Genomic DNA, 16,360 nt, shown 5'->3' on the forward strand with positions numbered 1-16,360 from the left:
GAATCCAAAAAAATACCAACATTTTGTAAGAATGCCCCCCTGCCTGAAACTATTGGACACCCAGGGGGATTCAGTAAGTCCTTGTGTATTTTAGGTAAAACAAAAAACCTTGCATCATTTGGATTTTTAATAAATAACTTTTTGATATCACTCGGGGAAAAAAATCCTAACCTTTCACCCCTTTCCAAAAGCTCAAATAAAGTATAATTGAATTCTGTTATAGGATTTGTAGATAACAAAACATACACATTCCTATCTGATAATATGTTTAAAGCTATCGAGTTGTATCTTTCCTTACTAAAAACAACCCAATTGCCTCCCTTATCAGATTCCAAAAAAATGAAATCATCACTCATCCTTCTTATCTCACATAAGGCTTGCCACTCTTCATTACACAAATTGAAACTCCTCACTTGTTTTTTAAACAAAAAATATTCTTTAGTAATCTGCTTGTTCAATACCTTTTCAAAAAAATTTATACAAGAATTATTTCTCAAGGGTGTAAATTCACTAATATATGGAACATTCGGAATGACAAATTTACAATAACCCGTATTAAATTCAAAACCCACAGTGCTAGTTTCTTCATCTTTTTCATAAATATCAACACATTCATTTTCATAAATCGAAATGTCCATTAACGAACTCTCTAAAATGGAGTTCTCACTTGTATGAATTTCCGGGACACTTTGTTATGAAAAAAAACTTTTAAATACAACTTTCTACAGAGGTTTTTAACTTCCAACAAAATTTCCGCCAACGACGGAATGTGTGTGGGTATGAACTTTGTACCCCTGTACAAAACCTTTTTCATATCATCAGTAACCAAACAATCAGATAAATTAATAATGTTTAAAGCGCCATCAGTACAAACTACACCATGTGCATTGACGGAGTCATTAATAACAATAGGAGAATAGAGTCTTTCTGTAACAGACCTGAATATAGTTAGTCCATGTCTATTTTCTATTCCCCCTGGTCTGAAAATGCCGGTTACGACCTTTACGCTGATTTAATCTCTCATTCGTGGAAGCATTTGAATCTGCTATCCCATTTGAACTAAGAGTTCCTTCAGCATTCAAGTCCTCAAAAGAAACACTCTTTCTACTTGAGTATCCCTGAGATCACGCTGTTCCTGCTGTTTTTCTGATAAAGTTGTACTGCCATGAAAAAATCTTACCAGTACTATAATCATTTTTGTCCTTGGCATATTTTTTTCTTTTTATGTAAAATGACCTGCTGTTCAATTTTAGATACTTTGGTTTTAATTTCAATGATGTTATGCTCACATTCCGATTCAGAGTGTTTAGAAAAAAGTTCCCCCTGCATGCTCATGATCTCAGAACGTATTTTACTAAGCGCTCTCTCATTGCGCTTAATAAGTATCTTTAACCAGCCCAAGGTCCATTTTAAGGATACATCCTTCCATTCCTCAAATAAATCAGAGTCCTCATCTGAAAAATCGTAAGCTGGTAAGCGGTCTACCCTGAGACCCCTGGGTGTGATATTAGATTCAACATACTTCTCTAGTAATCTAATATCATAGAAGACAGTCGCCTCTTTAATCATTAATTTTTCAAGCTCTTCAAAATGTACAGTTACCTCATTGGAAAAATGAAGCCATGGGTCAGAGGAAGCAAATTTGCTTTCCCTATCTTTCCAAACGGAAGAAAAATCCAAATTGACTGCGGTCCTACTAGTAACCCCCGGTGCTCCGGCTGCTCCATTGCTACTCATTTCGAACAAAAAACACTTCTGGACTTCGAAAAATCCAAATCAAAGCTCCAACATGAAAAAACACCAAAGAAAAAGCAGCCAAACAGGATTTTAACTTTTCTTTTACTGAAATTCTGGTACCTCGGCCTTCGCCTTCACATGGAATGTCATCCTTTAACTTCAACCAGTATATATATACACCCAATTCACTCACATTAATTAAACAATTAATCAATGAAAAAGGTAATGAAGTCAAAAATGAGACACTGGTACTTTCCCCGCCTACCTGTTGAAAAGAAAGGAATTTAAGGAATGCGTAGTGGAAATTATTCAGGAGCTGTTAGAGAAGATAGAAATTTCTTCTGAAAATACAGCTAGGGAGTGGGATAAAATTAAAGTGAAGTTTAAAAATAGGGTGGAAATAAAAGAAAGGGAGATATGGTTAAAAAAGTAACAAGAATTATTTAGAGGGACTGACAAATGTTAAAGTATTGCAGAATAGGGGGAATCTCACAGAACAAGAAGATGAGCAACTGCAGAATACTAAACAGAAAATAAAGGATTACCTCGATAATATGCAAGTGTATAGAAAGATTGCTGTTAAGCAACTGTTTTTTGATAATAACTCTAGAGCACAAAAACTTTTAGCACAATAATGCAGGCAACAGAAAGTAGAAAGAGTTGTCGCCAAGCTTAGGGAGCCTATAACATGGAAGATGACAAGAGATCCTGTAGATATATTAGAAATATTTCAGAAATTCTATGAAAGTCTGTATAAAACACAGAAATATGGAAATCAAGAATACAAATGGAAATGTTTATGGAAGAATTAAATATACCAAGGCTAGAGGTAGATGAGGCTCAATTACGAACAATTAGAATAGGAGGAGATGAGATAAAAATAGTGATGTTTAACCAATCTACAGGAAAGTCCCCAGGAGTAGATGGTATTCCTGTGGAAGTTTGGAAGCTAGGAGTGAAAAAACTGATGAAGATCTGGAAGGTTTTGTTTAACAATATTTTAAGGGGAGGAGAAGTGCCAACATCCTGGAAGAAAGTGGTGGTAGCTGTAACACCTAAAGAGGGTAAAAATCCATCAGATCCAGCTTCATACAGACCCATTTCAATACTAAACCATGATTATAAAATGTTTATGTCTATAATGGCTAAAGGAATGGTAAACGTGATGCCAAAACTGATAGATATGGATCAATGTGGTTTGTGGAGGGGCGGCAAACATTTAGCAACATTATCAAAACATTGATGACCTAGAGGGAAGCTGAAAAGGCACTCACTGGAGGCTCTCCTCGCACTGGATGATGCCAATGTCTGTGTGGTCATGGAAACTTGGTTCAGGGCTGCTGAGATCCCCTGTCTTACCAGACTGTACCTCATTTCACACATTCTGACCCCAAAATGAAATCGGGAAGACTAAGGGTGGTGGAGTCTTTATCTTCGTTAAGAACAGCCACACCTCCAGAGTGGTTTGCCAGCATGATGCATGGGAATTACTCCAGGTGCAACTGACAGTTGGCAAGACACCCACCGAAGTTATAGCCAGCTATAGACCCCCCTCCATGACTCAGGACACCTGTTCCTCCTACCCAGACCTACTTGACTCCATCAAGGTACCCCCTAACACCCTAATCCATGGTGACTTCAACTACCACACCATAAGGGTGAACTATTCCTGCACTAATGCACTCACCAAAGGATTCCTTAACTTCATCAGTTTTAATGCACTAGATCAGCTCATCTCATCCCCCACAAGGGAGATAACATTCTGTACTTGCTTCTCACCAACATGGGTGACTGCTGCACTACTCACATAATATGTTCTTCCCTGGTGAGATCAGATCATCGGTCTGTCTCATTCAAAGTTTCTACCCCCCCCAGCCGTAACCATGCTAAAAAATTTCTCAAAAGCTGACTACAACCTTTTAAGGGAGGGTATCAGTAGCTTCACACCACCGGCCCCCTCACAGGATGCAGACAACTATGTCGTACAGTACACCAATGCAGTATACAAGCACCTGTACAACTGCATGGGCCATCCCCAACAGAACTAAAACCTGTTCCTCAAGGAAACACAAACCTGTCTGGTGTACATCCTCTATCAACAGGCTTTACAACAAAAGGAAGAAACTGTTGTCCAGGGATAAAAAGGAACAAATTCCAAATTGGAAACACTCCCTCCTCAGCCTCAACAAGCAAATTAGATCACTAGTGAAAACCTCCAAAGCCAATTATGAATTGAAATTAGCCGCTGAAACAAAGGGGAAACCTCAAAGCCTTCTTCACTCACATCAGGAACTGCCATGGCAAAGCCCATTTTTGTTCCGAATTAGTACTTAACAGTACCACTTACACTGATCCTGTTGACTTAACCAACCTGCTAGCAGATAGGTTCTGTCCAGACTTCACCCCCCTAGCTCCCCCCTCAAAAGCCCATTCTACATCCCCGATACTTGTCCCGCACCTCTCATCTCTGTAGATCTAATTTTAAAGGCCCCATCCAAGGCAAAAAACACAGCTTCCATGTGACCTGATAGTATCCCAGGCTGTATTCTGCACCATCTCCACCAAGAACTAGCTTTGCCATTGAGCACCCTATTCAACCACAGCATTAGTACAGGCTTCATTCCAGCAGAGTAGAGAACTGCCATTGTCATCACCTTGCACAAAGGTGGAGCCACTACTGACCCTGGAAACTATCACCCCATTGTATTGACAAGTCTAATCTGTAAAGCCATGGAGCATATTATTATGGCTCACATAAACAAGCACATAGGCAATCTCCAAGCACTTGACCCCACCCAGTTTGGCTTCGTCAAGGGCAGATCTTGCCTGTTGAACATGGTTGACATCTTTGAGACTGTCACCAAGGCCCTGGATGAGGGAAAGTCAGTACATACAGCTTACCTTGACTTGACCAATACCTTTGACACAATCACCACTTGGGCATCATTGAAAAGAACACAACTTATCTCATCAGATGGGTGGCCAACTGGCTCACAGACAGGACCCACAAGGTCAGAATAGGTGCCTCCACCTCCAACAGCAGACCTGTCACTAGTAGTGTTCCGCAGGGATCTGTCCTGGGACTCCTACTGTTTGGCATCTACTTCTCAGAGGTCCAGGTGTTTGCAGAGGTTCCCCTTATTCTGCAGCCAACCCTCCTAAAAAAATTCCAAAACCAAAATGGCACAAATGAGGCAAAATCTAACTACTGCAGGAATTTCTAAACTAAAACATTTGGTCACCCAAACAAATTCTGGAATGCTGTCAAAACAGTAACTTCATTCAGTGTCTTCCCAAAGACGATTTCCACAAACAAACATTTCACCACTCTACTCACATAATTAAAAGATAAGATATCCCACCCCCTCACACTAATATTCCTATGTTTACTAACCCCCTCATACTCTGTCTTCCATCCCATTGCACAGGTTCCTCGTTTCTACTTTAAGGTCATTACTACAAAGGGTGTAAAAGCTGTTAGAAAAAAACTGACTGCTGCTTTCAATGTTTCTTTCATGTCAGTCATCTTACAAGCCCCATACTGGGTGGCCATCTATTCAGCAAAACCCTTGCTTTCCTTTTCAGCCTAACACACATCACCTACATTCTGCTAGATATTGAAGAAGTTCATTATTTTCAATCCAGAAAAGGACCAGACATATTTCATACAGCAAAATGCTGAACCTCAATGTCTGCACTGCTGCAGGAAATGGTTACGGTACTGAGAAATGTAGTTTCCATGCCCTCTTATGCCTGCCAATGTCTCTTCTGTGTGTAGAACAGTATGTTTTCATTAAGACAACACAATAAAATTGAATCTTGAAAGTATTAGGAAAGCACAGATAGCTGGAAAGGCTGGGCAAACCTTTTCTTCTGGAATTTAACAAAAAATAACATATTAAAATATTTACCCCCTTTGGAATTAAATACCCTCCAATAACTAAGTCATCTTGCGTTATTCTTCCATTTCCTGGTAACACTGGAAATAATCTGTGGGAGAAACATGCAAAAAAGTTGGTAGTTACAGACTGAGTAAAATTGCTGAATGTAGAATTAGATAAATTTGCGAGCTATTATACTTAGCAGTAGGTAACAGTAAAAGCACTGAAATGCTATGAAACAAATTATTATGGTATTTACCCATTTCCCAGTAATATTCTGAAGTAATTGGTCAAGTAACATTTTCTTTAACATAACTGCCAGATTACACACCAGCATGTTTCCTTAGCTGTTTATACCCTATTTTAAAAGTGATGGGAAAAACATGGAAAATTACAAGGTGAGCCAAGGTAGTTCAATGTTTACCCAAATGTCTTTTGTGGACTACATTTTCCTTCAGTGGAACTGAGCAAATGGCATTCAGCTAAACACAACTATAAAAATATCCTCCAAAGTGCAGCAAACCTATAATTTGGTATGGTATATAGGGGTTTATCCCCATTTAAGCCCATTTATTTAAACCAAACTTTGTTATCAAATCATATCAAACATATGAGCTTTTTACAGCAGTTTGCAATAATCAAATAGGCTACGTTCCACTTATCTACAGACCAGATTATACAAGACTAACTGAGGCATTGTTCAAAGAGGTCCATCTTATGCCTTATGATAATATATGCGCCCTTTTCCCTATAGGCCACATTCCAAACTAAAATTATTAAACTTATTGTAGTACACCTATCTACAGTGATTAAGGTAACCACATTCTTAGAATTTTCTCCTTCAGCTTCAAATGCCCCATGACCATCTCCAGTTTTTCTTTCATAATGACAGTTACTTTTATTGTATATATCTACAGTTAAATCCATTGTGGTCAGTTTTCTCTTTTTGCTGTACAAAATCTACTTTTCTCCAGACCATACAATAAGTTTTCAAAATTAAGTCAGGCAGATTTAACCTTTCCATATTTGTTGGCAATAATAATACCTACCATCTTGTTCAAGGTTTGAACCTGCCTATAAAAATGTAATGACCTGCTGCTTTAGAGCTGGGTAGTTTACTGGAGACAATATGGACAGTTAATAATATGGACATGTGGCAATATGAAGTATTATGCTGCATACAGCATTAATGGCAAAACAAACCAATTTAGTGCTTGTATATTTTATAGGACATCTTAACATACAGCTTCCCATCTTCTTCTAAAAATGTACATCTTTCCAGAACATACTTACAAGTCATTTCTACTTACTCCTCTAATTTGCTGCCAAATTTATTTCTAAATAACTCAGCTGATTAATGTGTCCCAAAAAAGGAAAAATAACTGTGACCGTCAGCCTAAGACAGGGTTGCCAGATTTCCGACTGGACAGGTAGGGACAAAGTAAAGACTAAAAAAAAAAAAAAATACTGCATACAGTCGCTTTTTTTATTAGATGTATTAATCAAACCAAATATGCAAATAAGTACGTACAATACAGTAGCTTTTTTTTATTAGATGTATTAATCAAACCAAATATGCAAATAAGTACGTACAATACAGTAGTACTGAAGCAGGAATCACAGTTAGTATACATTACAAACAGTCCCATATTGATTAGATACCTTCTCAACATTTTAGTTAAATTCTAACTATAAACATGTATAATCAAACCACATACATGGAATTAACTACATATACATATATACATAATAGTCACACAGTAACAATAATAATAACAATAGTACAGTAGTACACTTTGAACATTTGCAGGAATCACAGTTATTATACATTACAAACAGTCACATATTCATTAGATACCTTGTAAACATTGTAGTTACATTCTAATTATAAACATGTATAATCAAACCATATATATGCAAATAACTACATATACAGAATACTCACACAATAATAATGATAACAACAATAACAGCAATACAGTACTACACCTTTGAATGAATATTTTGATTTAAATTCACAAAGTTATATAATAACAACAGTTTTATTACAAGTACTTTTCAAAGCTTTTAGCTTGTTTCAAAATATATTCACCATCTTTAGTCGATAAAAATTTTCTAAAGTCTTTACAAGTGTAATTAAAATTTTGTTTGACCATTAATTCAGCTTCCACAGTCTTTAACAATAATCTGTTTCTCTCCTTTCTCCAGGCTGCACTCATTAGACTAAACATTCTCTCACAAATTGCATTGGAATGTGGAATTGAGAATATGTGGGCCACGATTTTGTACAAATTATTGCAAGCAGGATGATCTTTAAAAAATATTATCCATTTCTTATCTATTGTTTTTTTCTCATTTGCTTCAGTCATACTCAGTACAAACTTGTTTAATAAACAGACATCTTCATATAGAAGGTCAGTATTGCAAGTAATATTAAATAATTTTGTTAAATCTTCAATTGATGGGAATTCGATTTTTACATTTGGTTTTAAGGACAAGACATTAATGCATTGAAATGTGTTACTTTCAAAGTCAAACCATTTCTGTAGGTATTTTATCGCTGTGTCAAAAAATGTCTGTGCGTCATTTTTAAAACGGGTTTTTTTGGTGTTGTCACTGCATTGTAGTAACATTGTTCTAGCAATGCTTCCATAAAAGGCATCATCTTTTTTTTGACTGAGTGGCTGCAATACGCCGTTCATTATTTCAAAAACATCAATTATTAAAACATCATTGCTTTGAAGTTTTGTTAGCGCATTCTGAATAATAGTGCATGCATTTGCAACAAACCCCAGGTATGCTAATGCCAATTCATCACTGAAAAACAATTCAAGAATTTCAGATTTGGATTTTTGACTCAGAAAGTACAATCGTATTGGCTCAAAATTTTTTATTATCCGCTCAATTGCAGGCATCAGAGTGAGCCATCCAGTCGGCACATGGCATAACATTTCAGACCACTCTACTTCTAGCCATTTGAAAAATTCTTTCAGTTGTATGACTCTTTTTGTTGACAAACTAAATTCATTATAAATTTTTATAACGATCGACTCTATATCAAAAGTCAAAGTTTGTGCAGCTTTTTTAGCAGTATTATGTAGTATGTGACAATTACACCCAATTCCAATTATATTTGAATTAAGGTCTTTTAATTCTGTAAAGACGCTTTGTTTTTTACCAAAACTGACGTTAGCATTGTCGGCACAGAAAGCTGTTACATTTTGTATTTTTAAATTATTATCTTTTAAAGCCGTTGTTACAGAATCTGCTATACTAACCGATGTCTCACTTTCCAGTGAGTAGAAGGTTAATAATTTTGTTTGAATGTCCTGTTCTTTGTGAAAATACCGTACAATTAATGGGAAGGTTTTTATATTGCCTTTATTTGAGGCGTCGGTACTCACAGAAAATGGCTGGTCATCTTGCAATTCTTTCAAAATAATTATTTTTGATTCAGGTGCAAGCACATGTGTAATAATTTTTGTTGCTTTAGTTCTACCACAACAATATTTTTTTGATATTGTTGAATCTGGGAACAAACAAGAAAAGAGCAATGCTGCACAGTAACTGGAAATGTAACTGTGTGAATGCTTCACAGTGTGAAAACAAAAAGCTGTTTCTGCAGCAATAATATCATCTTCTTCCTTTGAATTTTTTGTCATGAAAAATGTTATTTTGGTGGACGTCGAAGCTGCTGAAATATTGTTGGTGTGTGCAGTAGACTTCATATGTCGTTTGATGTCATTTTTGCCACCATGTGCAATTGAAAACGACATATTATTGCACATCGAGCATATAGCATATCCTTCTCGTCCTTCTCCTAACCAGGAATATTTTTTCATCCAATCAGTGTTAAATTTCACAAGCCTTTTTATTTTCTTTGAAGGAGTATTATCAACATCTTCGGAAGTACTCATCTATATAATGATGAAGAGTTTTTACATGTTAAGATATTTTTAATAGAATGTAGAAATCGACTATGAACAAGCAACAGATACCAGGCTGGGTCTTGTAAACTCAACAAAAAAGTCGTAAAATAACACCACTAAGCACAGAGACAGAGTCCAAGTTGATTTTATTTTTTTAGTGTAGTTAAACTGCAATAGTCGCTATTGGATGTTTCTTAATGTAAAACAGTTTTGAGAGCTCAAGTGTAGTACCAGATGCTTTACAACAAAAGGCAGAACTCCTGCAGTATCTTGATCCTTAGAAATAAGTTCACAGACTTCTACATAGAAAAACTATAAGTTCACAGACTTCTACATAGAAAAACTTTGCAAAACTCAGAACAGCTTTTGCAGTATCAGAGGAGGTTAGGATGTACCTCACCAGATTTGTATAACTGGAGCTGTAAACACCCTAGAGGCTTCCAACAAAGAGAATTCTACATTTAAAATCCCTAAGCTACCAGAAAAGACTAAAAGCATCGTCTCCCTTGAGTGTCTTACAGAGTCTTCAGAGGAAATCAATGCCTTGCCTTCCACACAGTAAGGCCTTTTGTACCTTCACAAATCAAACAATCCCAAAAATATCAGAACATCAGATCTAAACCAGCTTTAACAGAGCAGTAACACAAGGTGGAGAGACAAATTAGTTACTCAGAATTTTCAAAACTTCTGGAATAGACTCGCTCTTCAGATAAAGCAGTGTAATACACTACCTTCTTTCAAATGGGACCTGGATAATTGAACGAGTATTCATAAATTCAACCTAGGCATGACTGGCACAAGACAACCCTTCTCGAAAAGGGGGTTACAACAATCTACGGTGGGGAACTGACATGGCATAATGGTTGCAAGACTCAGTAGCCTTAAACTTCTTGTGATAACATTAAATGCACTTAAATGGGAAAGACATCCCTGATCAGTATCACCAAGAAACTACATTCCCTTGTAAAATCATCCAAGACTAGCTTTGAAAGAAAAATTGCCATGGACTCCAAAGATAACCACAAGGCATTCTTTAGCTATGTTAAGAATCTAAGTGGCAATTCTCAGATCTTCTCAGAGTTGGTGCAGAGAATGGCACAAAATACACTGAACCGACCGATATAGCCAACATCTTGGCATACAGGTTCAGTGCAAACTTCACCCCCCTCTCACCCCCAAAAGGGCTCATAACTATACCAGAAGAATGTAGTGCCCCTGAAATCACAGTCACTCAGGTTAAAACAGCCCTCTCCAAAGCCAAAAACACAGCATCAATGGGACCGGATGGTGTCCCAGGCTGTGTCCTACATGAGCTCAAAGATGAACTAACCTCTCACCTAAACACACTGTTTAAACTCAGCCTCTCCACAGGCTACGTGCCCACAGAGTGGTGCACAGCAATGGTTATTCTGCTCCACAAAAGGTGGAGTCACAATGGACCCCGGGAACTATCGCCCTATAAGCCTGACTAGCTTGGTATGCAAAGCTATGGAGTGCATAATCATGGATCTCATTAACAGAGACATTGGGAACCTCCAAACACTGGACCCTACCCAGTTTGGCTTTGTTAAGGGCAGATCATGCCTCCTAAACCTGGTGGACTTCTTTGAGACAGTTACCAAGGCTATAGACGAGGGAAGGGTGGTCCACACAGCCTACCTAGAGCTCACAAAGGCTTTTGACACCATTCCCCACTCAGGTATTATAGACAAGCTCACCAGCCTGAACATAAACCCCTACATCACGAGATGGGTTGCCAACTGGCTCACGGACACAGAACCCACATGGTAAGAGTTTGGGAGCTAGGTCTGACTCTAAACTGGTTACAAGTGGCATTCCCCAGGGCTCAGTCTTAGAACCCCTCCTGTTCAACATATACTTCTCAGAGGTACAGGCAAGCACAGGAGGATTATGGCTGACCAAGTTCACAGACGACTGCAAACTAGGGGCTATAATTGACTCTCCGGCTGACACAGACATCCTTCAAAAGGGTCTCACTGAGACAGACACCTGGTGTCAAAACCATGGCCTCAAGCTAAATGCCAAAAAATGCATAGTCATCCCCTTTGGAAAAAACAAAGTACCCACAAACTACCACATAGGTGGTAGCCCCCTAAATATGGAAAACGTAATAAGTGATCTGGGGACCCAAGTAGATAGTACCCTCTCCTTTGATAATGGTTATAAAATCCTTCTATGTGGCCCACCTAATCACAAAAGGGTTTTCATCCAGATCGAAAGAGGTCATTGGGCCCCTCTATGCATCACTCATCATCAGACCCATGTCACCCATCATAGAGTACAATGCCCCATTTGGGATGATCATGTACCTTAGTTACAACAAGACACCTACAACTGCAAAGACCACAGAAGTACCTCACCAAGAGGATCACTGGCCTCAAGCAGATGCCCTATGCAGCTCGACTGAAGAAACTCCAGCTGTACTCGGTTGCATACCGCCTACTCAGAGGTGATCTCTGTCTGCCTGACATACAAGGCCATGTCCAAGTCCAACCCAGAATTGATGGACATACATACTCCACCTAAAGAAAACCATATCCCCTACCTATGAACCTATGTTTGCCAGTCTGGTCAGGAAGTTGAGTTGGTATGATGACCCTTTTAGGTAATGACCCAAACCAATAAGCAAACAGCACAACATAAATTTAACATGCACAGAAGTAAAATACATTTCAATAGTTAATCAAAATTAAATAAATAAAATACATAATGTTCCACAGAAGAACATAAAAATAGATAGTGAATCGGAGGTACACGATTCTTAGTTAAAGCATAATGTAAATACTTTGAGTGGAATCATATAGCATAAATCAAACAATTAACACAATTAACACTTACATCCACCTAAATTTGACCTATACAAGTAACTACAGCACAGCAACAACTTTGTAACACCCTCCATATTTCATCCTTTCCTGTACTTTTTTCAAGGTACTCCCATCCTTCAAATGCTTTAACTATCCCTATGTCTACTATTCCTTTCCTTTCTCCAGTCTAAGAAGCCCTTTAAATAAGAATTGTATCATGTCACTATGTGTTGTTATATAATGTTTCATGTGCAAATTGGTTCTGAGAGTTGACCTACTTTATCACATAGTGGCTTATTAAGGTTAACATATTTAAACAAGAGTACTGAGCTTTTGACACAGTTCTTTACTTTTTTTTTTTGCTGGTTCAGTGGTTAAGCAATCATTATTTCATGACTGACAGTCTGAGTAAGTTTCTCTTACCGATGTTTCTTAGATGGGTAGAAAAATCTTACTGTGTGCGTTTCTAAGTTATGTATTAGGATATTATCAGCTTTTTTTTATATAACGCTGGCACGCTGCTTAAGTTATCAATTAGCCTATTAAGAGGAGATATAATATATATACTTAAATTATAACCATATGCTTGCCTCTGTCACATTATCACATATACAATCGATCGTATGCTCAGCCTCTAATACTGATGTCTATGGGCTGAAAAGCCTGAACATGAGAATTTGGCATTTGGATCTGTGCTCCCAAGCCTGATTAACAGTTTAACACACAAATAAATAAATAAATAGTCTCTCCATTGAATAACGTTACGCAACGCAATACTACAAATACAATATGTACGGTTTTATTAACTCAACTCACTGTGTAAGTGGGTAGTTCGCTCGTAGAGTCGTAGTAGCTAGCATCAATCATTCGCATGACACAGCAGAGCAGAACGGAACATCATGTAGCCTTATTACGCCCACCCATGCACAGGATGATGAGAAACTTGTGGGAAAAGGGTACGTATATACTTACAAGACAAGCGCACAGCCAGGCAACATACAGGAAGTCACACACACTATCGCCAAATTCGCCATCGGGATTTTTACAGCTTAAATGGGACCCGGGATTTCTGTGTTGATCTCAGGACAATCCCACTGAAATAGGGACGTCTGGCAACCCTGGCCTAAGATAACAGATAAAGTTACTTATTTTAATTTTCAGGTGCATATTTTAATACAGGTTTCCAAATTGTTGTAACTCTCAAAAAAGGTTCAAACCCTGCTCTGAGTTTGACAGATAATACAATCAAATCATTTGCACTTAATGTAATCCTGACATGCAACCCTTGTAATATATATCTTCTGAAGATGGCCAGTTTCATCCTAGCTACTAGTCCTAATTAAACATCAAACAATAGAAAAAGTGGGCATGCTTGTCCTGCTTAGCTAAATAACATAAAGGCTGGTAGTTATCCTGAGGTTGTTTACCCTTGCAATGGAGCATTGATGTAATGCCCTTGTCAAAGTACAGTACTGACAGATACACGTCATAACATGCCATAACATGTCTTGGACATGTAAGCAATCCAGTGTTGCTGCAGAAGTATTTAAAACAACATACACATGCAATCTCAGAGAACAATGATATTTCAAATAAAAAATATCAGAACATCAAACATTAAATCCTGCAAATAATTGCAGCTAATTACATGAATAAAACAAAATATGCTTTCAAGGAGCAGGTAGTACATGTCTATAAAGGCTTGAACTAGGGAGGAAATACACACAACCAGCACACCAGCGCACAGGAGAATGTATTCTCCCATTCATTTTACCCATTTCCAGATCAAGGTCACTCTCATTCCCTCCAGAAGCAATTTATTTTTTAGAAAAAGAATTGCCTTGCATCATACTTAAAATCACATAATTATTTACAAAACATCTTAATGTAATCATACAGTGACTGGCCATTAGTATTCAAAAACATGCACTCTGATTGGCCAGCCCAACCAGCGTGCCTGTTGTAAATCCCACAATATACCAACGGAAAAAGGTCCATTCACCCAGACATCTTTATGTTTGTATACTCCAAAACTTTTACTTATTTTTTTTCAACAAAAATTAAAAAAAAAAAAAACTATAGTCCGTACTCCGGACATATCCGAGAGGCAGCATGGAGGAAATACAAAGAAAATCAGGTACGTTATTTAAAACTAAAGACACGTACCTGATTTTCTTTGCATTTCTTCCATTCTGTCTCTTTGTTTCTCTTACCCCTAAAGTAGCCAAAATGTTTTCTTTAAATAATAATAAAAAAAACAGAAAACCGAGCAACGGAGACTTTCTTTTCTCCATTGCTTCCTTTTCAAAGCATTGATGTACTGGGTATGCAGGGGAACACAAGTCCCATACACATGCATAGTACATCAAAATAATGCAGCAATATACCACCAGCCATGGAAGAATAGTAATGCGCTTTTATACAAAGACATTATTTAAGAAAAGTAAGTATTTTTTTTCTTAAATCTCATTGTATAATAGCAATAACCGACTCTGTGGTTGTGGTATATTGAAATTTACCCATGGTTGGCTTTATTTAATCACTCGGGCTTCACCCTCATGATTAAACCACACCAACCATGGGTAAATTTTCAATATACCACACCACGTCGTCGGTTATTGCTTAAGTATTATTTAGTCCCAGCATTTTTGGCAGTAATAATCATATTGATATACATATGAAGTGTCATTTCTGCTATAGCCTTCTAAAGTAGATAGACCCATTCAGATTTGAAAGAGTGCATAGAGGTCCCTTTAAGGATCTTGCTTTGCTTTTACAGGCTTTACAAAACCTGCTCTCTCTGTCTCGCTCTGTCCAGTGATGTAAGCCTCCATTGACTGGGAAGCTGCTTTCAAATTTAACTCTGTACTTCCTCTCTCATTTTAAAGGTAGTCTTCTCTTTTGTGTCCCATTCAGAAATGTGATTGCTACTGACAACAATAAAATTAAGCTTTCTGTTTTCCATGCACTAACATTATTTAGTATGTAAACTTGGAGAACAGAAACTCTACATGGAAAGGATAAAGTCAGTAGATTTCTTCAAACTCAATCCACAACTTTTGAATGTTATTGTTATGCAGTATCATTTATAAATGTTATAGAAACATTTACTCAGCCCCTTGACTGTAGTATCCTGCTCCTAAGACCATGCTATTCTCTTCTGAAAGAGCATTAAGGGTTCTGCTGGCTTGCCATAGTTTCTTCTGCTTGCAGTTTACTCTCTTCACTCCAGTGCATCTAATGTAGCAGTTTCTTTCTCTTGCTTATTTGTTTGTGATTTCTTTAGCTTCTTGACTGCTTCTTCTGGTGCACAGAAAGTTACAAATCATCAAGGTGATACAACACAAAGTTATACAGGGTACAATAACTTAAATTTCCACTTATATTGCTTATAAATCTATAGAGGTCAGAAAGCCATTCTTATAAGCAGTGTCTGATGAGAAAGCCTAGCTTGGCTAGGCTAATGACCCAATGGGCCTTTTTAAGCTAAGCCAAGTTTTCCTGAAAGAATAATGATGTCCTGCATCCAAATAGGACATTGAGGGCCAGGAATGTATAAGCTACCTCTGTCCATAAGGGGCAAGACTGCCAGTCCTGGTGTAAATTTCCTATTCCCCATCCACTTGTCTAGGCTGTGCTTAAACTGGGTAATAGACGAACTCAGCTTCACGTGGATGGGAAGCCTGTTCCATAGGAGGGGCAGTCTCTGGGACACATATCTGTCTCTCCAGCATGTATGGTTTATGTGTGGTTTTGCGGGTGCCTTGTAAGCCAGGCATAGATCACCCCTCAGGAATCTGTAAGAGACTGAGTAGAGAGAAGGGGCTTTAAGATGCTCTGCATAAGGTAGGTTTGATATGCCTTGTATTCTTTTTGTAAGGAACCTTTGAGGTCGTTCTAGTTCCTGCATATTACTGGTCAGGTGCATACAAAAGGGAGCATTGTACTCGATGATTAGTCTGATAAGGGTGGAGTACAGTGGGAT

The 16,360-nt window shown here is 37.7% G+C and overlaps 1 protein-coding gene across 1 annotated transcript in view; it reads right to left on the reverse strand.

Annotated features, from left to right (window-relative positions):
* LOC122807189 (cytochrome P450 27C1-like) overlaps positions 1-16,360 on the reverse strand; it is a 413,262-nt gene that overhangs the window by 87,433 nt on the left and 309,469 nt on the right. The window contains exon 6 of the mRNA XM_044078238.1: positions 5,649-5,727. Within this exon, the coding sequence (XP_043934173.1) occupies positions 5,649-5,727 (79 nt within the window). The remainder of the gene's footprint in view (positions 1-5,648; positions 5,728-16,360) is intronic.

The sequence above is a fragment of the Protopterus annectens genome, chromosome 7.part0 (genome assembly GCF_019279795.1).
Source record: "Protopterus annectens isolate FY-2018-M chromosome 7.part0, PAN1.0, whole genome shotgun sequence".
NCBI classification, from domain to species: domain Eukaryota; kingdom Metazoa; phylum Chordata; order Ceratodontiformes; family Protopteridae; genus Protopterus; species Protopterus annectens.